The sequence below is a fragment of the Gossypium hirsutum genome, chromosome D09 (genome assembly GCF_007990345.1).
Source record: "Gossypium hirsutum isolate 1008001.06 chromosome D09, Gossypium_hirsutum_v2.1, whole genome shotgun sequence".
NCBI classification, from domain to species: Eukaryota; Viridiplantae; Streptophyta; class Magnoliopsida; order Malvales; family Malvaceae; genus Gossypium; species Gossypium hirsutum.
In genome coordinates, this window is record NC_053445.1 from 52188464 (window position 1) to 52212100 (window position 23637).

Sequence of the window (23637 nt, forward strand, 5' to 3'; positions counted from 1 at the left end):
CTTAAAGAAAGTAAAAAAAAAAAATCTCAAATGTAGCGAAAATCAGAAACACATTGTTAAGTCTTTCATGATTCGCCTTTATTTGATTATTTATGTGCAAATTTGGTAGGTGTTGTTGCTTGAGAGGGAACAATGGAGTATGCAACTTTATTATTATTATTTTCACTTTAATTTATTTTTTTTCTCATCTTTTTAGGATATTGGATTTCAGTTTTTATTTTATTTTTAAATGCTTAACGAGGTGATTGTTTATGACGGCATATAAAAGCCAAAGGAGGCCTCCTGGAGTCTCATTCTCCGAGCATCAAACAAAGTTGATGGATATTGAGCAAATATTTTAAAAAGATTTATTTATGATCTTATCGAAAAGCATTTTTAAATTTTATTTCTTTATTCCACGTGTGCAATTTTCCATTGGTTGAATGTTGAAGGTTCCTATTTTGACTGTCTTGGTGCCTTGCAGATACTTCAATCTTCAAACAAAATGAAAGAAGTCAAAATTGGGTTCATAAAATTGAAGAATTATAATTTTCTTTTTCGATAAAAACGAGGCATTTTTAGGGGGAGAATTCATAAGAATAGAACCCTTTGGGCTCGGCTTAAGGGAGAAATTAAAAAAAATTGAAATCTTTTATGAAAATTATAAACAAGTTAAAAGTTAATTTTTCCATTTAGGTGGCCCGAGCTCCTGCCAACCTTTAGGGCACGTTTGGTTCGCTGTATTGGATTAGAGGTGTATTGGATTAGAGGTGTAATGGAATAGAGGTGTAACGGAAAAGCTGTGTAATAGCAAATCAACTGTTTGGTTGAATGTAATGGAATAGAGGCGTAATAGTAATCCTGTGTTTGGTTGAGTGTAATAGAGGTGTAATAGCATAATGAAAAAACTAAAATGACTAGAATACCCTTAGCAGAAATTTGTTTTGGTAAATGATTATTGTTATTGTTATTTAAATTTTAATAAGATTATTATTATCAATAATAAATAATTTAATCATATTTAAACATAATTATTATTAAATATATTTTAATTAAAATATATAATTTAATAAAATTCTTAATAATTAGCATAAATTTGTTTTGGTAAATTATTATTGTTATTATTATTTAAATTTTAATAAGATTAATATCAATAATAAATAATTTAATCATATTTAAACATAATTATTATTAAATATATTATAATTAAAATATATAATTTAATAAAATTCTTAAAAATTAATATTCTTATATGAATTTACTCAAATCATAATATATGATACTGTAAAATATAAATTAACATAATTATTATTAAATATATTATAATTAAAATATATAATTTAATAAAATTCTTAATAAATAAAATTCTTCTATGAATTTACTCAAATCATAATATATGATTATAACTAATATGATTTAATTAAATATATGATTTAATAAAATTTAAAATTATTATAACTAATATGATTATAGTTTATGAATTTGTATAATTTAAAATAATAATTATTACATATAATTTAATAATAATATATAATTTCATAAAATTCTTGATAATAAAAATTTTCTTATATGAATTTATACAATTTAAAATAATTAATATTAAATATAATTATATAGTGATATATAATTTCATAAAATTCTTAATAATAAAATGTTCTTATATGAATTTACTAAAATCAATATATAACTTGAGAATTATATTATGCATAAACATAATTAACTTATATTAAGAAAAGGTTAGATGAAAATGAAATTGTACATTAAAATCCATATGTTATATAGTTTTACAACATCAAAAAGTTTGAACATTGATATTTAATGGTAAGAAAGAAATCTCCTAACCCATTCCAATCGGGCAACTGAAGGTAAACTAAAGAAAACGATCATTTGAGTTGGATGGTCGGGAATTTTACTCAATGCATCATACCGCTGATCGTCGGTTAAACCTTCAATTGACCATAAGGCTGAATATAAATTTGAAGCTCTCTCTTCCATATGTTGTTCTGACTTCTGCTGAACTACCACCTCGGAGGCAAAACTCCTACTGATTTGATCGCCAACGGCCTGAATTTTCTCCCCGAACAAAGTGGCAGCCTCATTAAATGAAGAAAACACATTATCACGAGCATCAGATTTCTTCTTTCTCTTGTTTGAAGATGAGGAACCCCCTTGGTCTCGATCTCTTTGCGGATCCGAACCAGAAACATCCAAGTTCAATAACCTACACTGAACTGCCTCCTCATTTCCCTCATTATTTGTAATTAGTTCTCACCTCATTATTTGAGATCACTAATGCATGAAGTCAAGCTATTTAGTATAGTAAGCCTACTTGATCTAGCTTGTAAATGAGCAAAATACAAGTATATGAAAGAGCTCAGCTTGACTTATCACAATTAAAACCCATCATTCCCCTTTCCCTACATTCCTCAAAAGGAATTAGAATGAGGATAGATGTTTGCTCATTAAACAAGTCAAGTAATGGAGGCTCTTGCCATTCATCTTTAGTCAAGTAAATCCCATTAAACAAGTGCTATTCATATCAGGCCTAGTAAAGTGTCCTATGAGTGGGATAAGGGGAAAAATAACAGTTAATCCATGGCTGGCTCAAGCACAAGAAACAACGTCCCCGAATGACATAAAACAAACATCATTTAACAGAAGAATATGAATTTAGGTACGAAAATAGTCTAGACTGACCATAGTCCAAACCTACGATATAAATAGTTTCATCACAGAACATGTGCAGATTTGGGTGAATTTGTAGCAAATAATATGAAATAACTAGATTATAAATTATCCATGCTCAATGATTACATAACAGGACCGAGTCCTAAACCTAAGAATATAAAATGTGCAACTTCAGCACTCTCTGGTCAAATACACACCCAAAAGTCAGGGATAGAGACTTAATTGTGTGACCAAACTAGCAGCAACAGAACTTATGACTATTCTTTATACAATCTTCAGCGCAGTGAAAAATGTGAGCTACACAAATGAAGACCAAAGTCGAGCAATGAGGCACTAACAGCTCTAAATCTTATAGGATTATTCTTATACAACATTCACAGCAGTGAAGAACACAAATTAATGAAACGAAGATCAGAGCAAAGCAATAAGGCACTCACGATTCTAAATGTTCGAAATGTAGAGACCAAGTATGTTAAACTCAAGAATCACCCTTGATTTCATCCGAATCTGAATCACTCGCATTATAACCTGATAAAAGACCCACCACAGCAAACAGCAAATTTCAAACAATTAGGAAATTATCACTTACAAGGTGATGAAGATACTAACATTTACAGAGGTGAACCTGGATGCTTATGGCTGACTTTCCAAACTGAAGACCGCAGCCTCGACGCCCTTGTCATCCAAATTCTTCCCTATAATACCAATACACCGAAGCTAAACTTAGAAACAAAGACAAGCTTAGTTGGAAGAAACAAAATGAGAAATAAGATAAACTAATCCAAAAACCCTGTTGCTGCTTCTAGTTAATCTTGGAACCTAAGAATATAGAACAAAAGCTCCAAACTTTTCTTCATCTTGTAATGAATTTTATACAGCAAAATGTAAAATTTGTCATACGAAAATGGAAATATGATTTACTGAAAGAAGTATATGCTTTAAACTTTTTGATGTTGCTCTTTCAAAAATCAGGATTTATAAATTACACCGCACATAATTTATATGAAATCACCATCAGAAAGCAAGGGATATTAAACCCAGAAAAACTTTCGTTAACTAAAACTACAGAAGAGTAAAAGATTCATAACCATGAAATCAGCATTAAACTACTGAAGAATAAAAAGCCACAAGTGCAATTATACAATAATTCCAATGAAATCAGCAACAATTTCATAAATAAAATAGCAATTTCAACAGAAACTACTGAAGACTAAAGATTCATAACCATGCAAAAATATTTGATAAAAGATTGTCGAACAAAAGAATTGGCAGATTAATTTCGGTCCGAAATAAAACTCACCCGATATTGGATTAAAGATGATGACCCGAAAAACGCTTCACTCTTTTTTCAATGGATTCAGCTATCAGGTATTTCCAATTTTGTGAAAATATTGAAGAGTAGTAGAGAGTTGCAGATAGGGTTGGGAGGAAATGGGAGGAGACAGAGACTGAAGAAACGATGAGGACAGAATAATAAACAAAAACGGTGGGAGATGGAAGGAGAAATTTTGAGGACAGAATAGGAGAGGGTCGGGTAGGGAGGGAGGGTAAAACAGAGAGCAGGGGACGGAAGGCGGACGTAATAGGTATTACAGGGATTTGGGAAGGGATTACAAAAGCAGCGAAAAAGGGGATTAGGTCGGGATTGGTTTACGCCCGTAATGCCTATTACAGCGAACCAAACGCCGGATTAGAGGCGTCATGTAATACGCGCGTATTCGGCCTGTATTGTATTAGGTAATACACTGAACCAAACATAATGTTAGTGTTGCTCATATATGGTATCAATATTAGTATATTTGTTCGATTCTATCTCTGTCTAAAATATGGATCTCAAAATTTATTCAAGCTTGTTAATAGTCGAATTTATTTAAATCTGCTTGTATTATTTTTCATTTTTCAAAATATATATCTTTTACTCCTATTATAAATTTGTTCATTTATTAAATTTATAAACAGAATTGACTTAATATTTTTTAATATTTATATTATAATAATATATATTTAAACAAACAAACAAAAAAATAAATTTGAAAACTAATCAAGCTGGATCAAATTTTAAATATTGAAGCCCGAGCCTAGTCCATATTTTAAATAATCCTAAGTTTTTGTCAAAACTTATTTTTCGAGTCTAATATTTATCAAAATCTTTTCAAATTTCAGCCGTACATTCAAGTTTTGGAGATAACATAATCTTTGAATATGTATACTTGTAAATACATATATGTTGCATGTTTAAGTAACTATTGTAAGTAATCGTTATATTAAATTGCACTTTAATTACACTCTCCAAATCGTATTAAGGTTGAAAATTATGCAGATAAAACTTTAGCGAGTTCCAATTTTTTAAAGATGTAATTACATTTCGCGAGACAAAACATACCTAAAACTTAAAGTTCGGTATAATTATACCGAGTGTGGCTACTATTCTAATTATTTTTTAAGTTAAAAAATCCCAAGTTTAAATTTATTACCTCTCTCATACTAATAACAATAAAATTAAAATATATATTTCTTTTGTTTAATCCCCAGCCTGCTGACATTTATCAATCTGTTTTTGTTTAATTATTTTTTAATGTTTTAGTTACTTTTATAAGAAAAATAATGTATCTCACAATCATTGTCGTGGGCCATTAATCAATAATTTTTTTATACCAAAGTTTGTTTTCAATGTAACGGTGACCCAAAAATTTTAATTTTATAAGTAAACTTTTCTAAATTAATGTTTTATTTTTATATATATTAATGTATCATAACAAGTATATGTTATTTTATGAATTCAAATATTTAAAAATTACATATTTTCAGATTATTAAGTATCCATAATATTATGAAATTGTTACTCTAATTTTTTTTCCTACTAATTTTTATTATTATAAAAATCGAGATATTAATGTTATTTAAAAGTTATATATTTAATTTTGGTTTTATTGGTTTTTAAGGTTTGGTAATGGATTGGTGGGTCATCCTTTTTCTTCCTTTCTATTTTATTTTATATTTTTATTTTCTTTTTTGCAAAGGAAAAATAATCAAAAGCAAATTGCCCAAGTTGGATAGTAATAATATAACGTCTTCATGGAAGCAACCCCTCACCAACTATTAGCTTTCTCTTCCCACAAAAATGGTCTGAATAAAAATAAAATAAATTTATTTTTATTTTCTTTCATACATTATCCCAAATATTAACATTTTCCTTCCTACATTATCAATGAAGTTTTAAAATTTTTATAAATAAAATTAATAAAATTAGACAATGTTACGTTACATTAATTTTCTAATATTATATATTATACAAATATAGCTTTATTGAATCTATTCATTAAGTTTCTTTCCTTATTTATCCACTACGTCTATGGAGTCTTGTATATTGGTGACATGTGGTCCTGTATTTGTCCCTTTCCCTCTTTAAACTTCTTTCATTTTTGCTTTGTTCTTTTCAATTGTTTATAAGGTAAAGGGATAAAGCCACATTCAATTCTTGAATTTGATAATTTTTTGGATAAATAACATCCAACTCCATTAAATTATTAGTAATTTTACATTTTGGTCACTTAACTTCAAAAGGTTATAAAATAGTCATTGAACTATTTGAAAGTTTTTACTTCAGTTATTGGGCTGTTAAGTTTTTTTTTTAAGTCCGACTAGTGAGTTTCACACAGTAATTTGACAATCGGTATAGTGGATCGGTACCCATCGATGAGTAGAAGAATATATCTTAAATCCAAGTTGATCTGACAAAAGTGTTGAAGATCGAAGAAGAAAATTATTTAGATTTTGGTTCGTAGATTCATGACATTTAAAACTATTTCATGAAAAAAAACTGAACTATGGAAGAGAAGGGGAAGAAGATCTTTCAATTGGTATAGGTGGCGCGAATAAAAAATGCCATACAACAACGATTTTAAAAACGCAACTAATAGTTTAGTGACATTGGGTATAGCTTACTCTCTTTTTTTTCTCATTTTGATCTTTAAATTTGTTTGATATTGTGCCACATAATCGCTTGAAATATTTTTAAAAAAAATATTTTATCTACAACTTTTAAAATTTATTGAGTGATGACATGACATAATTTCAAAATAACAAATCAACGTACCTTAAACAAATTCAAGTTCAGGAGCTAAATTAAAAAGTTTTGCCCAAATTTAAGATTACCGAGGAACAAAAAAATTTGAAGATGAAATTGAGAAAAAGTAATAAATTTAAAGACAAAATATTATTTTATGGTTAATGTAAACCATTGAAAGGTAAAAGAACTTAAATAGACGAATAATTATGAATCTAACTCTTTAATGAATCGTACATCAATTATTTGAATGAAACACTTTTTCTCTGTTTTAATTTGTCATTTTCCCGTTTTCTTTTAGTTTTACAGTGTTAACAAAAATTTATAGGTTAAGATGTGGTAACAGCTAAATTCAATTCAAGATTTGAAAAGTTTAGGGGGCTGATTTTTTTCCTCGTTAAAAAGAAAATTTGATTAACCTCCACTGTACTTTAGCTGACAATGTGGTACCTAAAAAATATTTCTCCTCCATTAGGTACTTAGTACTTTTTCGACCAATTTCTTCAAAATTTAAATGTTTACACTAATTAAACAACAATTAAAAGATTTATTAATTAAGGCTTGATGATAAATTTGGCCACTAATGTTTGTATGTTTTGTCAGAATAGTTTTAATTCTATTTTGAGTCTTTTTTTGCCATCAACACTTGTTCTTTTTTTAAAAAAAAAATTGTTTTTTTCTAACAGATTTAATGAATAAATTCAAATTTTTTTTTCTAATTTCAAAATGTTTCAATCTTTCGTACGTTTGTCTATTGAGAAGTTTTTCTACTAAGTTATTTTTTTTAGATAATTACGTTTATTTTCTTTAATTTAAGAGTTTTTTTAAATTTAATATATTATTTATTTTATTATATTCATCATATAATTATCTTATTGGGTTATCTAAGTAATAAATTGCATCTCATTAAAAATATTTCACGTTATCCCGTTAATTTTTTTAACGATAATTTCATTAAATCTATTAAAAAAACAGATTAAAAAAAAAGTTGATGGCCATACAAAATCCACGGTTAAAAATGTTCACCCCATTCCGATGGAATAACAAGAATTGTATATTAATACACGTGAGTTATACCAAAAATAACAAACAACATATAAAAAAATATAATTGAGTTAATAGATAATATATGTAAAAAGAAATTATCAATGTATAATATTTTAAAAAAAACCGAATAATAGAATATTCCTCCACTAATCAATTAAAACATTGAAAATGGTAGATTACTTCAACATTAGAGAAATTAACTGTGTTTTTCCAGTTGAAAAATTAAATTATCTACAAAACCCAAATAAGTTAAAGAAGGGTTCTTGAATGCATAGGATAGTTGGTTGGCATTCACCACCAATTCACACCAACAAAATACAACGATGCAACTATTCTTTAATTTACGAGCATAACTTATACTAACATATTTAAAAACTTTAATACAATATCCGATTAAGTCATTAATATTATTACTAATACGAGAACGTGAGTTTGAATGTGCTGAAATATATTATCTTCTTATTTATAGATTAGAAAATGACTATGTGTCTTTCGTATATATATCCATTTGTATTAGTGTAATATTAATAATCAGCTTTAAAACTTTTATAAATTTCCATAAAAAATATTTTATGAGTGCAATTATTATTGTTAAATTGAGCAATTAATTTGTTAAAATATTAATGATTAACTATAAGAATAAGACAAGTTAGAAGTGGGAAATCAGGTTCCTTTTGTAATATTGTAGTACTTGATAATAATTAACTAATAATGATAACATTTCAAAGCAATAAACTATAATTAAATCCAGGTTGCATCTTGCAAATCAAGCAACCACCCACTTTCATCTTTCTTTTAGATGTAATCTGTATTTGATCAGATTATGTCAATAATATATATATATACATATTTATAATATATTGCAGGTGGGATATCAAAGTTGATCATTCCATGTTAAAGCTGGCTTGGATTAACACTGAAGATTTTGTCTTGCGTTATGGAGATCCTTTTAAACTTATGGGGTGTTGTTGAAAAATATGGATATCATCACATATATATTAAGGGTAGTTACATATTATTATTTACTATCATTATAAGTTAGTCCAAATAAAAAGTGATCTAATTTTGTTAAAGTTTTATTGGGCTTTAATTATTAAATAAAGTATAGGTAAAAAATGTGTAGATATTCTAGTAATTGAGCTCTAATCAAATTCTAATTAATGATGGGTTAATTAGGAATTAGAACTAATTTGTCAATATTATAAATATTAGGGTTATGGTTCCCAAATTACATACAAAATATCTTTTCTAATATCCCATCTTTAGCAAAGAGAGCAAATATTTTTTGAATTTCTTGTGTGCTAATTTGAAAAATCAAATCCCCAAGATTCGGAAAAACTTCAAGGAATCCATGGATTCAAGTATGCTTTCGCATCTAATTTTATTCTTGCTTTATTTTTGGTGATTTGACATAATAGATCCTGATTTATTAAGTTTTATTTTAGATTTATTTTACAATTCTAATAGCTGCTTCTTATAGATAATATCAGCTCCTACAATCAGATAATATTAAATAGGTTGATGTAGATTATGATATATAAGCATGTTATGAGAGAATTAATGATGTTACATTAAGAGATAATAAACCCTTGTTGAAGGAGGGAGAATGTCATGATCCTAAATAAAAGCCTTCGATCCTATATCATTTATGTATTAGAGTTGGTCTTGTAAGTTGGTATATATATATATATATATTTATATTATTATGATTCGAACTTAATCCATGATCTTAGGAAAAGTGAATACCAGATCAATAAGTCACAATTTAGAGTTTCAAGTTGGTAAATACAATGACATTTCGTATTTTCATTTACAGTTTTACCATTCAACCCTTAAAATTATGTTTTTCTTTACTTCTATTCAACCACTTGAAAGATTGTGGGGTCAAATGAACCCTAAAAAGGAAAAAGAAAATAGTTATATATATTTTTAATTTAATATAATTGTCCCCACAAAAAATTAAAAAATAATTCCCACAAAAAATTTGATCCAACCAAAATTTATGAAAAAAAATTATTTTTATATAAAAATAAATGAATCTCTCTTTACCCACTAAAATCTCCAAAATCTCAAATCCTTTTATTTTCTTTCAACATTATCATTGTACTCTCAAATTCCTCTTTTTCTCTAGAATTTATTTAAGAAAGGTGATCAATCTTTTAATACTTTCAAAATTTTGAAGTTCAAAAGGCCTTGTCCAGTTCTTAAATTTGTTCTGGACGAGGATGAAATACGAAACTATTATTATGTGTATCTTACTTATGTCCGAATGAGGGTTTTGCACCTGTTGACAAATAGAAGTTGATTTGTCTTGATCAAATTTATTCATACGATTTTTCTCCACTTAAAGTTGTTGCACTTGATAATCAATTGGAGATATACATTATTGAGAGTTATCAAATTTGAAAGGAATTCAAGATCTTGCTAAGAAGATGGTTGATACAAAAAATAACATTGCCTATCCATTGGTATATTGCCTGGCGAAGTTAGCATTGATTTTGCTAGTTGTTACAACAAGTGTGGAAAGAGTCTTTTCTACAATGAAAATTGTGAAAAATCGTTTGAGGAATCGAATTGAAGATCAATGGATGAGTGGTTGTTTGATTACATATGTTGAGAGATATATTTTTAACAATATTGACAAAGAGAAAAGAATTCAACTGTTTCAACACATGAGAAAACATAATAGAAAATTGTACGTGTTATTTGAATTTATTTGATGTACCTTCCGTTTAACTATTGTTTCAATAGTTTTGTAACAATTTTACATTTAATCATATATCGATTTATTAAGAATTAATATTATACATTAATTGTTATTTAAAAAAAATTACCCCGCAATTCAAAATTTTTTAATTATACCCTTTCTTTTTATTTAAAGAAGCTATAATTTGAAAAATTAAAATAAAAAACTTATTAAATTTCAAATATATTAAAGAAGTTATAGGTTTTAAGGGAAAACCGTTTAGGCCATGTATCCATCTTATCCAATTTTTGATGGATACCAAAATACCGGAGAGATCATAATTAAATTACAAATTCTCTCCCAATTATACTAAATTTATAAATTTATAATTTTTCAATAAATTTACTAGTAGTTCAATATAGGTATATTTATTTAATTTTTTATATCCATACTATTATTTAAATTCTTGATTGAGTTGATGTCACTCTCAATTGCGTCACCAATTCGGAATGTCCTTCCGTAATTAAAATAAGTTATATTATTTGAGAATACTTTAATCATTTTTTATTTAAAAAAAAACTAATAAGAATATGCATATATTAGGATTTGAAACCGAACTAATTGCATTTGTTAAGCCTTTAATTTACAACTCAACTAAAGTTTTATCTTGATACTTCTAAACATTTTAATTTTATTATGTACGCCTTATTACTTTCACCAATTATATATATATGTATATACTATTATTTAGGCTTTTGAGTAAGTTAGTGTCATCCTCAACCGGGTCACTAACTTAGTTAGAAAAATTAAAGAAATGACTTTTTGTAATTAAAATAAATTATATTATTGATATTTGAACCCGAAGTAATTACAACAGTAAAATCTTTGATTTGCTATTCAACTAAAATTTTATTTTAATATTTTTATATATTTTAATTTTAGTATGCACAATTTATTACGTGTATCAATTGTATATTTATATTTATGATTTTTACATATGATAATCTCGTATCCGCATTCGTCTTGATTACTAATATAACAAAATGGTTGTATTTGGTGTATGTGTTCCCACTACTTTGCGATCCATAAAATCTGGCAAACAAACTGGAAGAATGCTTTTCGAGGCCCAAGTGTCATTGGGTTTAAGTTGATTTTTTTAAGAGAGAAACTAACATTTAGTCTTTAATTTTAGTAATTTTTTTATCTTCATCCCTGAATTTTTTTTTGGTATACATTAGTCTCATAACTTAGGAGTTTTTTTTTTATAATTTGATTGTTAAACATTGATTCCGTTAAGGAATGGTCATACGCCACTCTGAGATTATATCACTTTAGATTTTATATAAAATTTTAAAAATTTCAAGTGATATTGTGATACAGTATTAAAATGTCACCTCATTATATTATAACAAAATTTAGTTTTAAAGATTAAATTAAAAGAACAATTTCTATAACAAGGATAATTTAGTAAAATGCGCCTATTTATATATTTAGATTCTATCAACCAAATACCGAAATATTATATTTCGACTAAATGAACCAAATAGGATAATATAATATACCCGACATACCCAACTCTTAAATAAGAGGATAATGTAACCCACGTCGTCCTACAGTGACAACAATATTGCATCGAGCTAAGACTCAATCGACCATTTCTAATTTTTTTTAACTTTATTAAAAAATATAAAAGATATATTTCTTCATATTTAAATAATTATGATATTAAATGCATCTATATCACATTCATAATATTTATCACATGGAATATTCAACAATTTATACACACTACCAAACCTAACATAAAAAAATCAACAATCGAAGTTCATATTATCTATCACTGGACTAACCTATGAATTTTCCTAGGACTAAATTCAGATAAATTAAATAAAAGACTAATGTATCAATTTTATAAAATAAGAGATAAAATTCATAATTATACCTTTGTTTTTCCATATAAGTTGAAGTCACTGCAGAAACGATCGAAAACAAAAATGGAGGTAGACGAGGCCATCTTGGAAACCCTACAACCCTCTCGATTCCTCTCCTTCGCCATCCCAAACCCTAATCCCACCCTCAATCCCTCACTCGCCTCCCCACTCATTCGAATCGCTGTCCTCGACTCACCGATTCAGCCCTCCTCTCCTCTCATTCCCAGTGTCGCCGCCATGATCGTCCCCAAGCACCGCGAGTCCGACTGGATCTTCTCGACGGAGTCCGGTCATCTCCAACTCCTCCTCTCCTCCCCTAACATCCAACGCCTCATATTAATCGGACAAGAACAACAACCAATCATCAACGGCTCTAGTTCATCTTCCATTTACCGCCGTTGGATCGATCCCGATTCCCTAAACAACCTGGAGATTTCGCTAAAGCCACTGGTAATTGCATTATCTCCTAAAAGTTACTTCCATAATGAAAACTTGGAAGTACCCTTTTTGTGTTATGAGGATAATATTGTTTGTAGCTTAGTTTTAGAGAAATGTATTGGGAATTTTGTTGGTGAAATGCTTGTTGAAGATGTTGAGATAGAGGGTAGTGATCAGAGTAGGGAATTTAGGAGGAGATTAAGGTTTAAACGGATGCCTAATTTGGTTCAAACAGAGATTCGAATTGTGCCCAACAAGGTTTCTTGTTTGGATTCAGTTGATATAGGAAGCAGTAGTATAGAGTTTAGCCCTGATTTGGGGGTTTTGGTGCATGCTTATTTGGTGCCAATGGTGGCTAGTCTTGCTTTGATCGGGTCGTGCATTGAAAAGCATGTTGAATCCGGGTTAAGACCTAAAGCTTTATGTCTTGGTGTTGGGGGTGGAGCTCTAGTTGGGTTTTTGAAAACACAACTGGACTTTGAGGTTGTTGGTGTTGAGGTTGATGAAGAGGTGTTAAGGGTTGCTCGCAAGTACTTTGGATTGGAGGATGGAGATTTAGTTCGGGTTCAAGTCAGAGATGGTATGGAATTTATGGACCAACTTGCACATGGAGATGTTGTTGGTAACATCGTTCCTCAGTTTGATGTTATTATGGTTGATTTGGATTCTGATGATCCAAGAAATGGTGTTAGTGCTCCCCCAATAGAATTTTTTAGGAGGGATGTTCTTTTGGCTGCTAGATCGGTTCTTCGTGAATCCGGGATTTTTGTTATTAATGTGATCCCTCAAAGTAGATCGTTTTACGAGAAGTTGATACATGAATTTCGGGAGGTTTTCCCTGAGTTATATGAAATCAATGTTGGAAATGTAGAGAATTTCGTTCTCATCGCTGCTAAGGCTTTGCCTTGTTCGTCTTCAAGTAGTGATTCTGAAAATAAATTCCTTACAAAATTGAGACTGGCGATTTCAGGAGCATATATGGATTCCATTAATAGAATTGGAGATGCAAGCAATTAATATGCTCATTCAAATTCAGCCATATCAACTTTTAAGATTGTGTTCAAGGTTAGGAATTAGCATCGCTATATTAGAATTAGGGTTTAAGCATGACTTGGCAGTTATGGTTTGCCATTTTAAAATTCTTTTGAGGTTGACAAAAATTAAGACCCGAATGCAATCTGGATCTGCCATGTCGGATCACCTTTTCAGTTCCTTTGGCTTTGGAGTAAGCCAGTTCATACCACAAAGAACTGCTCGGCATATTCCTGAACCTGTAAAGTGTCATCCTCGATGGCTCCATGCACCAATCCATGGCTCAAACTTCTTCTCGAGCTCATTTAACGTGGCTCTCCTTCCTGCTTGGATGCAAAAATGCCCAAAAGTTTATTTGAAATCTGAGATGTATATGGCGTAGTCTTCATTTTGAAGACTTTCCTCTCAACTAAAGTGATGGAAAACAGGAGTTGTTCAGACATGGGAAGAGCAAGGTGGTGAAGTTGGTTTTGAGGGCTCCTCCGGCAACGGTCATGAGGCCTTTCTATAGGGAAGCAACGATCTTTTTGGTGTCGTTCTCGCATTGGAAGCTGCAGTTGTAGCATTTGTCGATTTATGGGTACATACAGTGTGGATGACTTGGTATTTCAAGTGGCAGCGATCAGACAACCCAAGTGACAGCAATCAGACAACCGGTTCGAGTTGGTAATCAAGTGGCAGCGATCAGACAACTGGTTTGAGAGGAGCATTGCGGCACCATCCATATGGAACAGGCAGTTTGAGACCAGCATGGATCGGTGGTTGCCCAACAGTTGAGAGTAATGTTCCCATCCTCACGACTATGGCATAAGAGTTGGGGTTGCACCTATAAAAATTGGACCATAACATTACAGTCACTAGTACTTCAACAACATTTCAAACGGTTCGAAATTGAGGTTGGGATAATTTCGGGTTCACGATATAATAATTATGGGTACAGCTGGAATTTAGGATTGACACCTTTTCATTTTTCATTGACTATAACCTGTCTTTCCTTTGACTCAGTTGGCCTATTAAATTCAAGAGCAGACATACTTGATTTACTGTTAGCACATTTTCAGACTTCAATGTGGCTGGCCTACTTGGCCAATTGCCAGTCCCATGTGCTATGTAGGAGAGAAATAAATGCACAAATTTTTCATAGCCTATGATTCCATTGTTTAGTGTTTGGATACAGATGTACTCTATTGTTGTTTGGGTATCCTAAATTAAAGACCATTTAAACTTACAAGTAGCATTTATGTTATACCACGGGCAGTTTAGGAATGCTATTTAAAAGTGTTTTTTTTTGAGAAAATGTACTTTTGACATAATAATATTCCTAAACAAGCTTGTAACACCCCTTACTCGAGACCGTTGTCAGAGTCAAGCACGAGGCATTACTTAGCTTATTTTATTAATTCGGAGCATAAAAATTTACTTTGAAAGTTAATTTCACTATTTACAGCAAACCTGTCCAATTGTGCAACAGTTACTAAATTGATTATAACTCGAGCTACGGGACTCAAAATTTAATTCCGTAAATTTTTCCTAAAACTAGACTCATATATCTTCCTACCATCAAATTTTTAGAACTTTTGCCTTAGCCAATTAGTACAGTTTATTAGTTAAAGTCTCCCATGTTTCACCTATTCTGACCTCTTGTTACTAAAAATAAATTTTCTCATTATAGGATTTTCATATGGTGTTCCCACTTGTTCCTACAGAAAATAGACTCATTAAGGAATCTAAGAGTATAAACTATAACTCATAACCATTTTTGTAGAATTTTTAATGACTTTCTAAACTCCGAACAGGGGACTCCAAAAACAGATCTGACCGTGTCTCACTAAAATTAACATATCTCAAAATATAAAATTCCTTTTGCTAAACCGTTATTTTTCCATGAAAATAGACTCAACAAGCTTTAATTTCATATATCATTCACCCTCTAATTCATTTTATACCATCCTAGGTGATTTTTCAAAGTCATGTCACTGTGCTACCTGAATTCTGTTTCTCTACAAAATTTTACCCATTTCATGATTTCCATGCATAATTTATCACCTAGACTCTTATAACAACAAACACCTTCATACTTAACCATTTTTAATAATAATTCATCATCAAATACTTACACCTCATTCTTTAGCAAAATTATAATTACAAACATGCAAAATAACTAAATCCCTATACATGCCATAACTCAAACGAGTTTCATCATAAAATACCGAGCAGTTATGGTTGATAGTGTGGACGATTCCCGACTTCTTTAGGATCCTTGAAGTAGCCTTGCAATACTATAAGAGAAAGAGAAATAAAAGAAGTAAGCATAAAGCTTAGTAAGTTTACTAGCAAATAAATAACAACATTAAACACAAATAATTAAACTCAAGTGTCTATATCTCTAGTTTACTCTTTAGATAATCTCATTCTAGTTCTCTTGCTTGTTTTCTTAGTATACTTGTATGCATAACTTACTCTTCTCTTGTTGCATCATTGAATATCAATTGATAATATAATAAATTCTTAACTCCTATAACTTACCTGAGCTTGCCATTTATGTTTTTAACTGAACTTTCCTGAACATGATTTGTTTATTAGCCCGTTGAGTTACATTGGAACAATAAGGATACTCGGGTCTCTTCTGGTAAAAACATGCCAAAGCCATGTCCCAGACATGGTCTTACATGGGATGTTCTCATGTCGGTGTCCATACCATGTCCCAGACATGGTCTTACGGGGGACCTCTCATCTCGGTGCCAACGCCATGTCCCAGACATAGTCTTACATGGGACCTCTCATCTCGGTGCCCATACCATGTCCCAGACATGGTCTTACAGGGGACCTCTCACGATCTCAAGGATGCCAATGTCATGTCCCAAACATGGTTTTACATGAGATCTCTTTACCCAAATGTCATGACATTTGTATCTAGTACTTTCCTTATGTATCAATAGGACTTTTTAATATTAATTCTTTATCATTTTATACTTGAATCAACATCAAATAAATTCATGGAATAAATTCATAGTTGCTGGAAAATAGTAGCATTAATAATAATTATTAAAATATTACATTTATTTACCGTAAACTTACCTCGGTACCAAATATAGCCCAATTCACCAACTTAGTCTTCAACTTTATTCTTCCCTTTGTCTAACCTCGAGTTTCATTCTTCTTGATCTAAAATAGCAAATTTAACTTATTTAATACTCACATTCATCAAAACAGCCCTCGGCTCTAACTTTTTCAAAATTATGATTTTGCCTCTAAACTTTTACATAATTACATTTTTGCCCCAAGGCTCGGAAATTAAAATTCATCCCATATTATTATGTTTTATGACATGCTGAATATTTTTCTCTTCTATGACAACATCAAATTCTCACTCTAACATTTACTTATGTACATTAGGGATTTTTACCGATTATGTCAACTTACTCGTTTTCGCTTAAAATAGGCTAGCAAAAGTTGTTTAACATAATTTCTAGCCTCATATTCTATCATAAAATATAAAAATAAACACTTTTCACCTATGGGTATTTTTCCAAATATAAACCCTAGGTTAAATTATTGCTAGAATAAGCTAAATTAAGCTACCGGGACTCTAAAAACGTAAAGAACATTAAAAACGGGGCTTGGGATCACTTACTATGGAGCTTGAAAGCTTGAAAACCCAAACTATGGCTTCCCTCTGCTGATTTCGTCCAAACGAAGAAGATGAGCACAATTTGTCATCTTTTTCCCTTTTAATTCATTTTAATTACTAGATTACCAAATTGCCCCTAACTTAAAAATTTTCTATTTCACTTATTTCATGTCCATTTTTGTCTAACAACTTAACCAATGGTCTAATTATCATATAAGAACCTCCAATTTAAAGTTTCATAACAATTGGACACCTCTAACATGTAGAACTCAACTTTTGCACTTTTTACAATTTAGCCCTTTTGACTAAATTGAGTGCCCAAACGTCGAAATTTTCGAACGAAATTTTCACGAAATAATTTTGTGAAATCGTAGAACATAAAAATATAAGAAAAATAATTTTTTTCTCATCGGATTTGTGGTTACGAAATCACTATTCCGACAACCTTGAATTTGGGACATGACAAAGCTTCTTTTTTAGAGAAAACAAATGTTTCTCTCAAGTTAAAATTTTGCCCAAAAATAGTCTTTTCTCGAAAATTTTAGCTTCTTTCTAAAAGTTTTTTTTTTCTCAAAAGCACTTTTAAGAAGCATTTCTAAATTATGCCTATATTCTAGAAGTGTTATAGGGTTAGATTATTTGATGGATTTTATTTAAATTAGGATAGTTATTTAGTGTATTCATGGTGAAATTTTTTAATCTCATAAATGGAGTTAAAATTTTTATCAAGTATTTTTTGTTTAGTTTTTATTTGTTTAAATACAACTTTAAAATAATCAGATTTTTTTTTCAATTCGCTTGTAAAGTTAAAAAAACTCTACTATCATTGTATTGGATAATAATGCTTTAAATATATTTTCAATTAAAAAGTATAATTTATTTTCTTGATATTATAATACTATTAGGGTTAATTTCACCGGATAACATCAAACTATGAGCTATCCAAAATATTGTAGTTGAGTCCTCAATATTATTATCGTATTAATTAAATTAAATTCAATTGTTTGCTTAGGGTGTACTTCATAGATTATTGAAATTTTAATTTTTAACATTTAATTTTTATATGTATTTGACAGCTATAATAAATTTTGGCTTAATTTAAATTTTTTAACAAAAAATTATTGAATAAAATAGCTAGATAATTACTTATCGCTTAATATGATATTAAAAATATTAAGTTGGTTTTAATTTAAAAAAAATCATATATTTAAAATAAATTATATCTTTACTTTCTTTTAAATAAGTGAAATAATCATATTGTTGTATTTATTTTTATCCAAAACTATTTAAAATAATATATTAATTTATAATATATATAAGCACGAGTTTGTGCATCATACTACTAAATTCATATCTAAAATAATTATAATATTTAATTTATAATTATTAGTTAAAAAGTTGAATTGAAAATATAGGGAAACTTGTATAATTATAATTTACAATTATTAGTTAAGAAAAGTGTGCTAATTTTATTGATGTAAAATAAAGTTATTAGTTGAATAGAATTTTAAGCATTTTAATTATCACTTAATTAATATTAGAGTTATTTATGTTAATTAATTATTATTTTGAATAATGTTACTTTGCATTGATTACATAAAGTAAAACCATATTATATGTAGAACATGTTAAAAATGATTTAATTATTATTTAAAAAATTTCTATTCTAATATTTGAATTGATAAGTTAATATATTTAAATTATATTCAATAATTAAAATTAAAAAAATATTATTTTACTAATCACACCTGACATTAGAAGCTAGTAAAATTAAAAATATGAAACAAGTAAATTCTAAAATTCAAGATTTTTTTTTTACCTTAAAAAAGAATTCAAGTTTTTTTTTATTAAACAGCATAATTATATTCTGTAGTTAAATTTTTACTAATCTAATAAACAATTTATCAAATAACAGGTTAATTGTTAATTTAGGTAATATATTCATTAAAAGAATTATTTATTTTATTTTTTAACCCAAATATTTTAACATTTTATTAGGTGAACTGACTCAAACAAAAGATGTTGGGCAGAGATAGTAGGAACAATAATTCCAACAACAATTGGTTAAGAAAAAGAAATAAGCAAATTTGTTTTCTACAACATCAATAATTTTTTTATAACACTAAAAATGAAAATGAAAATGAAAATGAAAAATGATATATATATATCTTCAACTTGGAATAAATTAATCTTCAAATCAACACACAAGTAAACATGTAAAAAAAATAAAAAATAAATCATAGTTCTAATAATCACTAATTATGTCCTCTCTTTCTCTCTACTGTCTTCCTTTGATGAAAATTATATGGCTTTCTGGGAAGAAGAAGAAGAAGAAACAGTGGCCACCTTAGGCACATAAACAGGATATTCATCAATTTCATCAATCCATGGACTCTTCTCCTTTGCTGGATTAATGGTCTTCAGTGCTTTCCATACAGCACTGTTGCATTTAAACCCTGACCCGAATGCAATCTGCCATGTCCGATCACCTTTTCGGATCCTTCCTTTGGCTTCCGAGTAAGCTAGTTCGTACCATAAAGAACTGCTCGACGTGTTACCGAACCTGTAAAGTGTCATCCTCGATGGTTCCATGTGCCAATCTGAGAGCTCAAGGTTCTTTTCTAGCTCATCTAACACGGCTCTCCCACCTGCATGGATGCAAAAATGCTCGAAAGCTAGTTTGAAATCCGGGATGTACGGCCTGATTTTCATTTTGAAGACTTTTCTGGCTACTAAAGTGATGAAAAAGAGGAGTTGTTCGGACATGGGGAGGACTAATGGACCGAGGGTGGTGATGTTGGTTTTGAGGGCTTCGCCGGCGACCGTCATGAGGTCTTTGGAAAGGGAAACGCCGATCCGTTTGGTGTCGTCCTCACGTTGGAAGACGCAGTTGTAGCATTTGTCGTCGGCTCCTTTGTGGGTTCGTACGGTGTGGATGAGTTGGTACTTGGAGCGGCGGCGATCGGATGACCGGTTTGATAGAAGGATCGCGGCACCGCCCATACGGAACAAGCAGTTAGAGACTAGCATGGATCGGTCGTTGCCGAAGTACCAGTTGAGAGTAATGTTCTCCATGCTCACCACCAAGGCATAAGAGTTAGGATGTACCTGCGGTTCAGAAATTTTCGAATTCAGCTTTTCATTTTTAACTAATCAAAACAGGAGCAGTTACCCTTTAATATGGTTCACCTACTTGGCCAATTGCCAGGACCAAGCACATGTGCTATGTAAGAGAGAAATAAATGCACCAAATTTTCTTAACCTGTGATACATTTCCCTTGTATTTGGACCCCAAACGTGCATTACCCAGTCATATTAAGGTAAAAACATCCTCATCCAACTCGACTTTTAAATGCTCTAATTATCGAAAATTACGGACAATAGCAAACTAAACCCTAAAAATGAGATTCAACATACCTGTAGCATTTGTTTAGCAAGGTCAATAGAAATCAGCCCAGCACTGCAACCCATTCCACCAAGATTATAGCTCAAAATATTGCCTCTAAGCTTATATCTATTAACAATCATGGCGGAAAGCGACGGTGTAGGGTTAAACAAGCTACAATTCACCACAAGGATACCGATATCCTTAGCCTTAACACCAGTCTTCTCCAACAGCTCATCAATGGCACCAAACATCACTGCCTCCGCTTCTTTCCTTGCCTCCGCCATACAAGGGTTCGGCGGTACACGCAACACCGCCTCAGGCAAATACGTCTTTTGCCCTAAACCAGACCTCTCCAGTATCTTCTTTTGAAAAGCCAAGTTCTCTTCAGTGAAACTTCCAGTAAGATTCGATCTCTCCATGAAAATCTCTCTGGTACAAGTCCGTTCAGGCTCCGGCTTATAACAAGCGAAATCCACCAAATAAACTTTCCGGGGACGGCTCATGAAGTAAAGGGTGGCTAAAAAAACCAAAAGGCCTGAACATAAAGTAACAGAGACAAGATTGAACTTGAGTTGGTCCCATAGTTGAACCAAATCAAGGACCGTGAGCGTTGAGAGATGAGCTGAAGCAATGGCTAATAACGGCACCAGCATTAGATACATGGCGTTGGAGATTAAATAATGGTAGCCGAGCTTCACGTATTTTAGCCTCACTGAAAGAAGAAAATTGGGGAGATTGTTGTTTGATCTTGTTTCGTTTGATGAAGCTGTGCTTTGAACATGAACTGGGTCTGGATTCATGCTTTTCTTACTCGCTTCTGTCATCTTTTTTTTTTGGTATAAAACAAAGTTAATATGAATATTCAAGCAAAACCCAGATTGAAAAGTTGCTGGGAATCAAGAAAAAATGAAAAATTTCTTGCGTTTTCGGTTTCGAATTCGCCGAGAAAATGAAGGAAAATGTATGAATGAGTTAATGAGTTGCTTGCAGTTTGGGGGAAGAGGTTTAGTGGAGAATTTAAAGAGGTAAGGGGGGAAAGAGAGATGGGAGGATACAACTACCCCAACGAACTTTTAATTGTTAACACGCCTTGGCATTGAATTCGCCAACCCGGAAAATTATTTATTTTATTTTCTCTATTTTTGTTTTTTTTTATCTTATGGAAATATTTTATAATGATTTACTTTTCGGCCTTCTCGTAATTAGGAAATTTCAGATTTGCCACTCTTGTATATTGTGTATGTGATTTGGGTGCATGGACCAAGGGTTTACAACTTGGTCAATTTGCTCAAATGAATACTGATTTAGTAGGTATCTATCTATAGTACTATATATAGTAGAAAATTTTCATATTTAAATTCGGATTTGAAGTAGAGATACATCATGTTTGAAACTATTCATAGTTCCTCTCCAACCCATAAATAGGAGGATAATACACTTCAGCATACTCGAGCTCACGTCTTCTTGCATTGGAAACAATATCCATACCAATTGAACTAAGACTCAAAAGGTAATAAAATCATAATTAAGTCTTGCTCCATTCAAATTTAATAATGCACCCCAAAATTAAATGAGTATTCTGATCATCGATTGGATAAGTCTAACTCAAAGTTTAGCTCAATTAGTGTGAAGCCAAAATGCTATAATATCAATTTTTAAAAAAAATTAAATTATTTATGTTGGAATTTCGGATTATGTTCTAGAAATCAACAAATGTGATGTTATCAATTAATGTTTAATGAGTTTGGACCAAATCCAGGACACTTCACCCGTAAGCAAAGCATTTTTGGATATCAATAATCCGCCACAGTTTAAGAGTATGAAAGTTTTTATAGGTATTAATCCCTCACTTTAACCTTAAGACTTTATACCCGAATTTGACTATATAAGAGCCCCAACTATTAAAATGTCAATGATATTAGGTACTAAATCATGATCACTATCAGACCTCTCAATCCCCAAAACCCATCTATCCCCTCATATTTCCACTTTCTCACCATTAAAAGCTTGCCATAACAATGCTTCCATAAGCCTGCTCCATGTCCAAGAAAGAAAATCTAACATCCAGTTTTGATAATAGAGCCAAATGGAAAAGCTCCAAGTCTCTAAATCCTATACCACCATCCGTATTTTGGTGTTGGTAAGCAACTCTAAGCCTTTCAGCGTATACACATTTCATTCTTTTGCTGATCTCACTAGAAATTAGCAATGCCTGCACACATCACATACTTTTTTAGGAAATTTGAAACAAGCCATTGTATAGATAGGTACCACTGAATTTAAGGTCTAGGTTTAATAGCCTTAAACCATCTAATTACTAAGGAGTTTGAAGATCTCAACTATTTAATATTGGCCAAATAAATTAATAAAATTAAGAAATAATGCTTTAATTAATAAGATGCATCATTAAAATTTGTCTGAATGGCTAAAAAATTACTTTAATATATATATATTTTTTTAAATTGATGAAAATCATTTTAATATATTTTATTTTTTAAAATAAATTGATGAGATTTTTAACATTTAATCTTTTAGTTTTACATTATCTACGATTTTCTTAAGTCAAATACACAATTTTTATTAATTATTTACTATATTTGATATTAAAATTATATATTTTTAATATTTAAAATCTCATTTGCTTAATGTACCGGTTAAATTAATTGAATCAAAATTCAAAATATAATAACTTTAATTTTTATCAGCTTGAAGTTTTTATAATATGATAAATTTTTTTTAAAAAAAATTGAC

General features: G+C 30.2%; 2 protein-coding genes across 2 annotated transcripts; one reads left to right on the forward strand and one right to left on the reverse strand.

Annotated features, from left to right (window-relative positions):
• The first annotated feature begins 12427 nt into the window (after window positions 1-12427).
• LOC107929170 (eEF1A lysine and N-terminal methyltransferase-like) lies at window positions 12428-15113 on the forward strand. Its single transcript, XM_016860539.2, has one exon. It carries the CDS (start codon window positions 12461-12463, stop codon window positions 13850-13852), a length of 1392 nt encoding a protein of 463 aa, XP_016716028.2. The 5' UTR covers window positions 12428-12460; the 3' UTR covers window positions 13853-15113.
• Window positions 15114-19639: 4526 nt separating this feature from the next.
• On the reverse strand, window positions 19640-21882 carry LOC107929116 (3-ketoacyl-CoA synthase 11). The gene is made up of 2 exons (XM_016860462.2): window positions 20916-21882; window positions 19640-20606 (listed from the first exon to the last, which is right to left on the reverse strand). The coding sequence occupies exons 1-2, from the start codon at window positions 21708-21710 to the stop codon at window positions 19800-19802; spliced, it is 1602 nt and encodes a 533-aa protein (XP_016715951.1). The 5' UTR covers window positions 21711-21882; the 3' UTR covers window positions 19640-19799.
• Between the last annotated feature and the right edge of the window lie 1755 nt (window positions 21883-23637).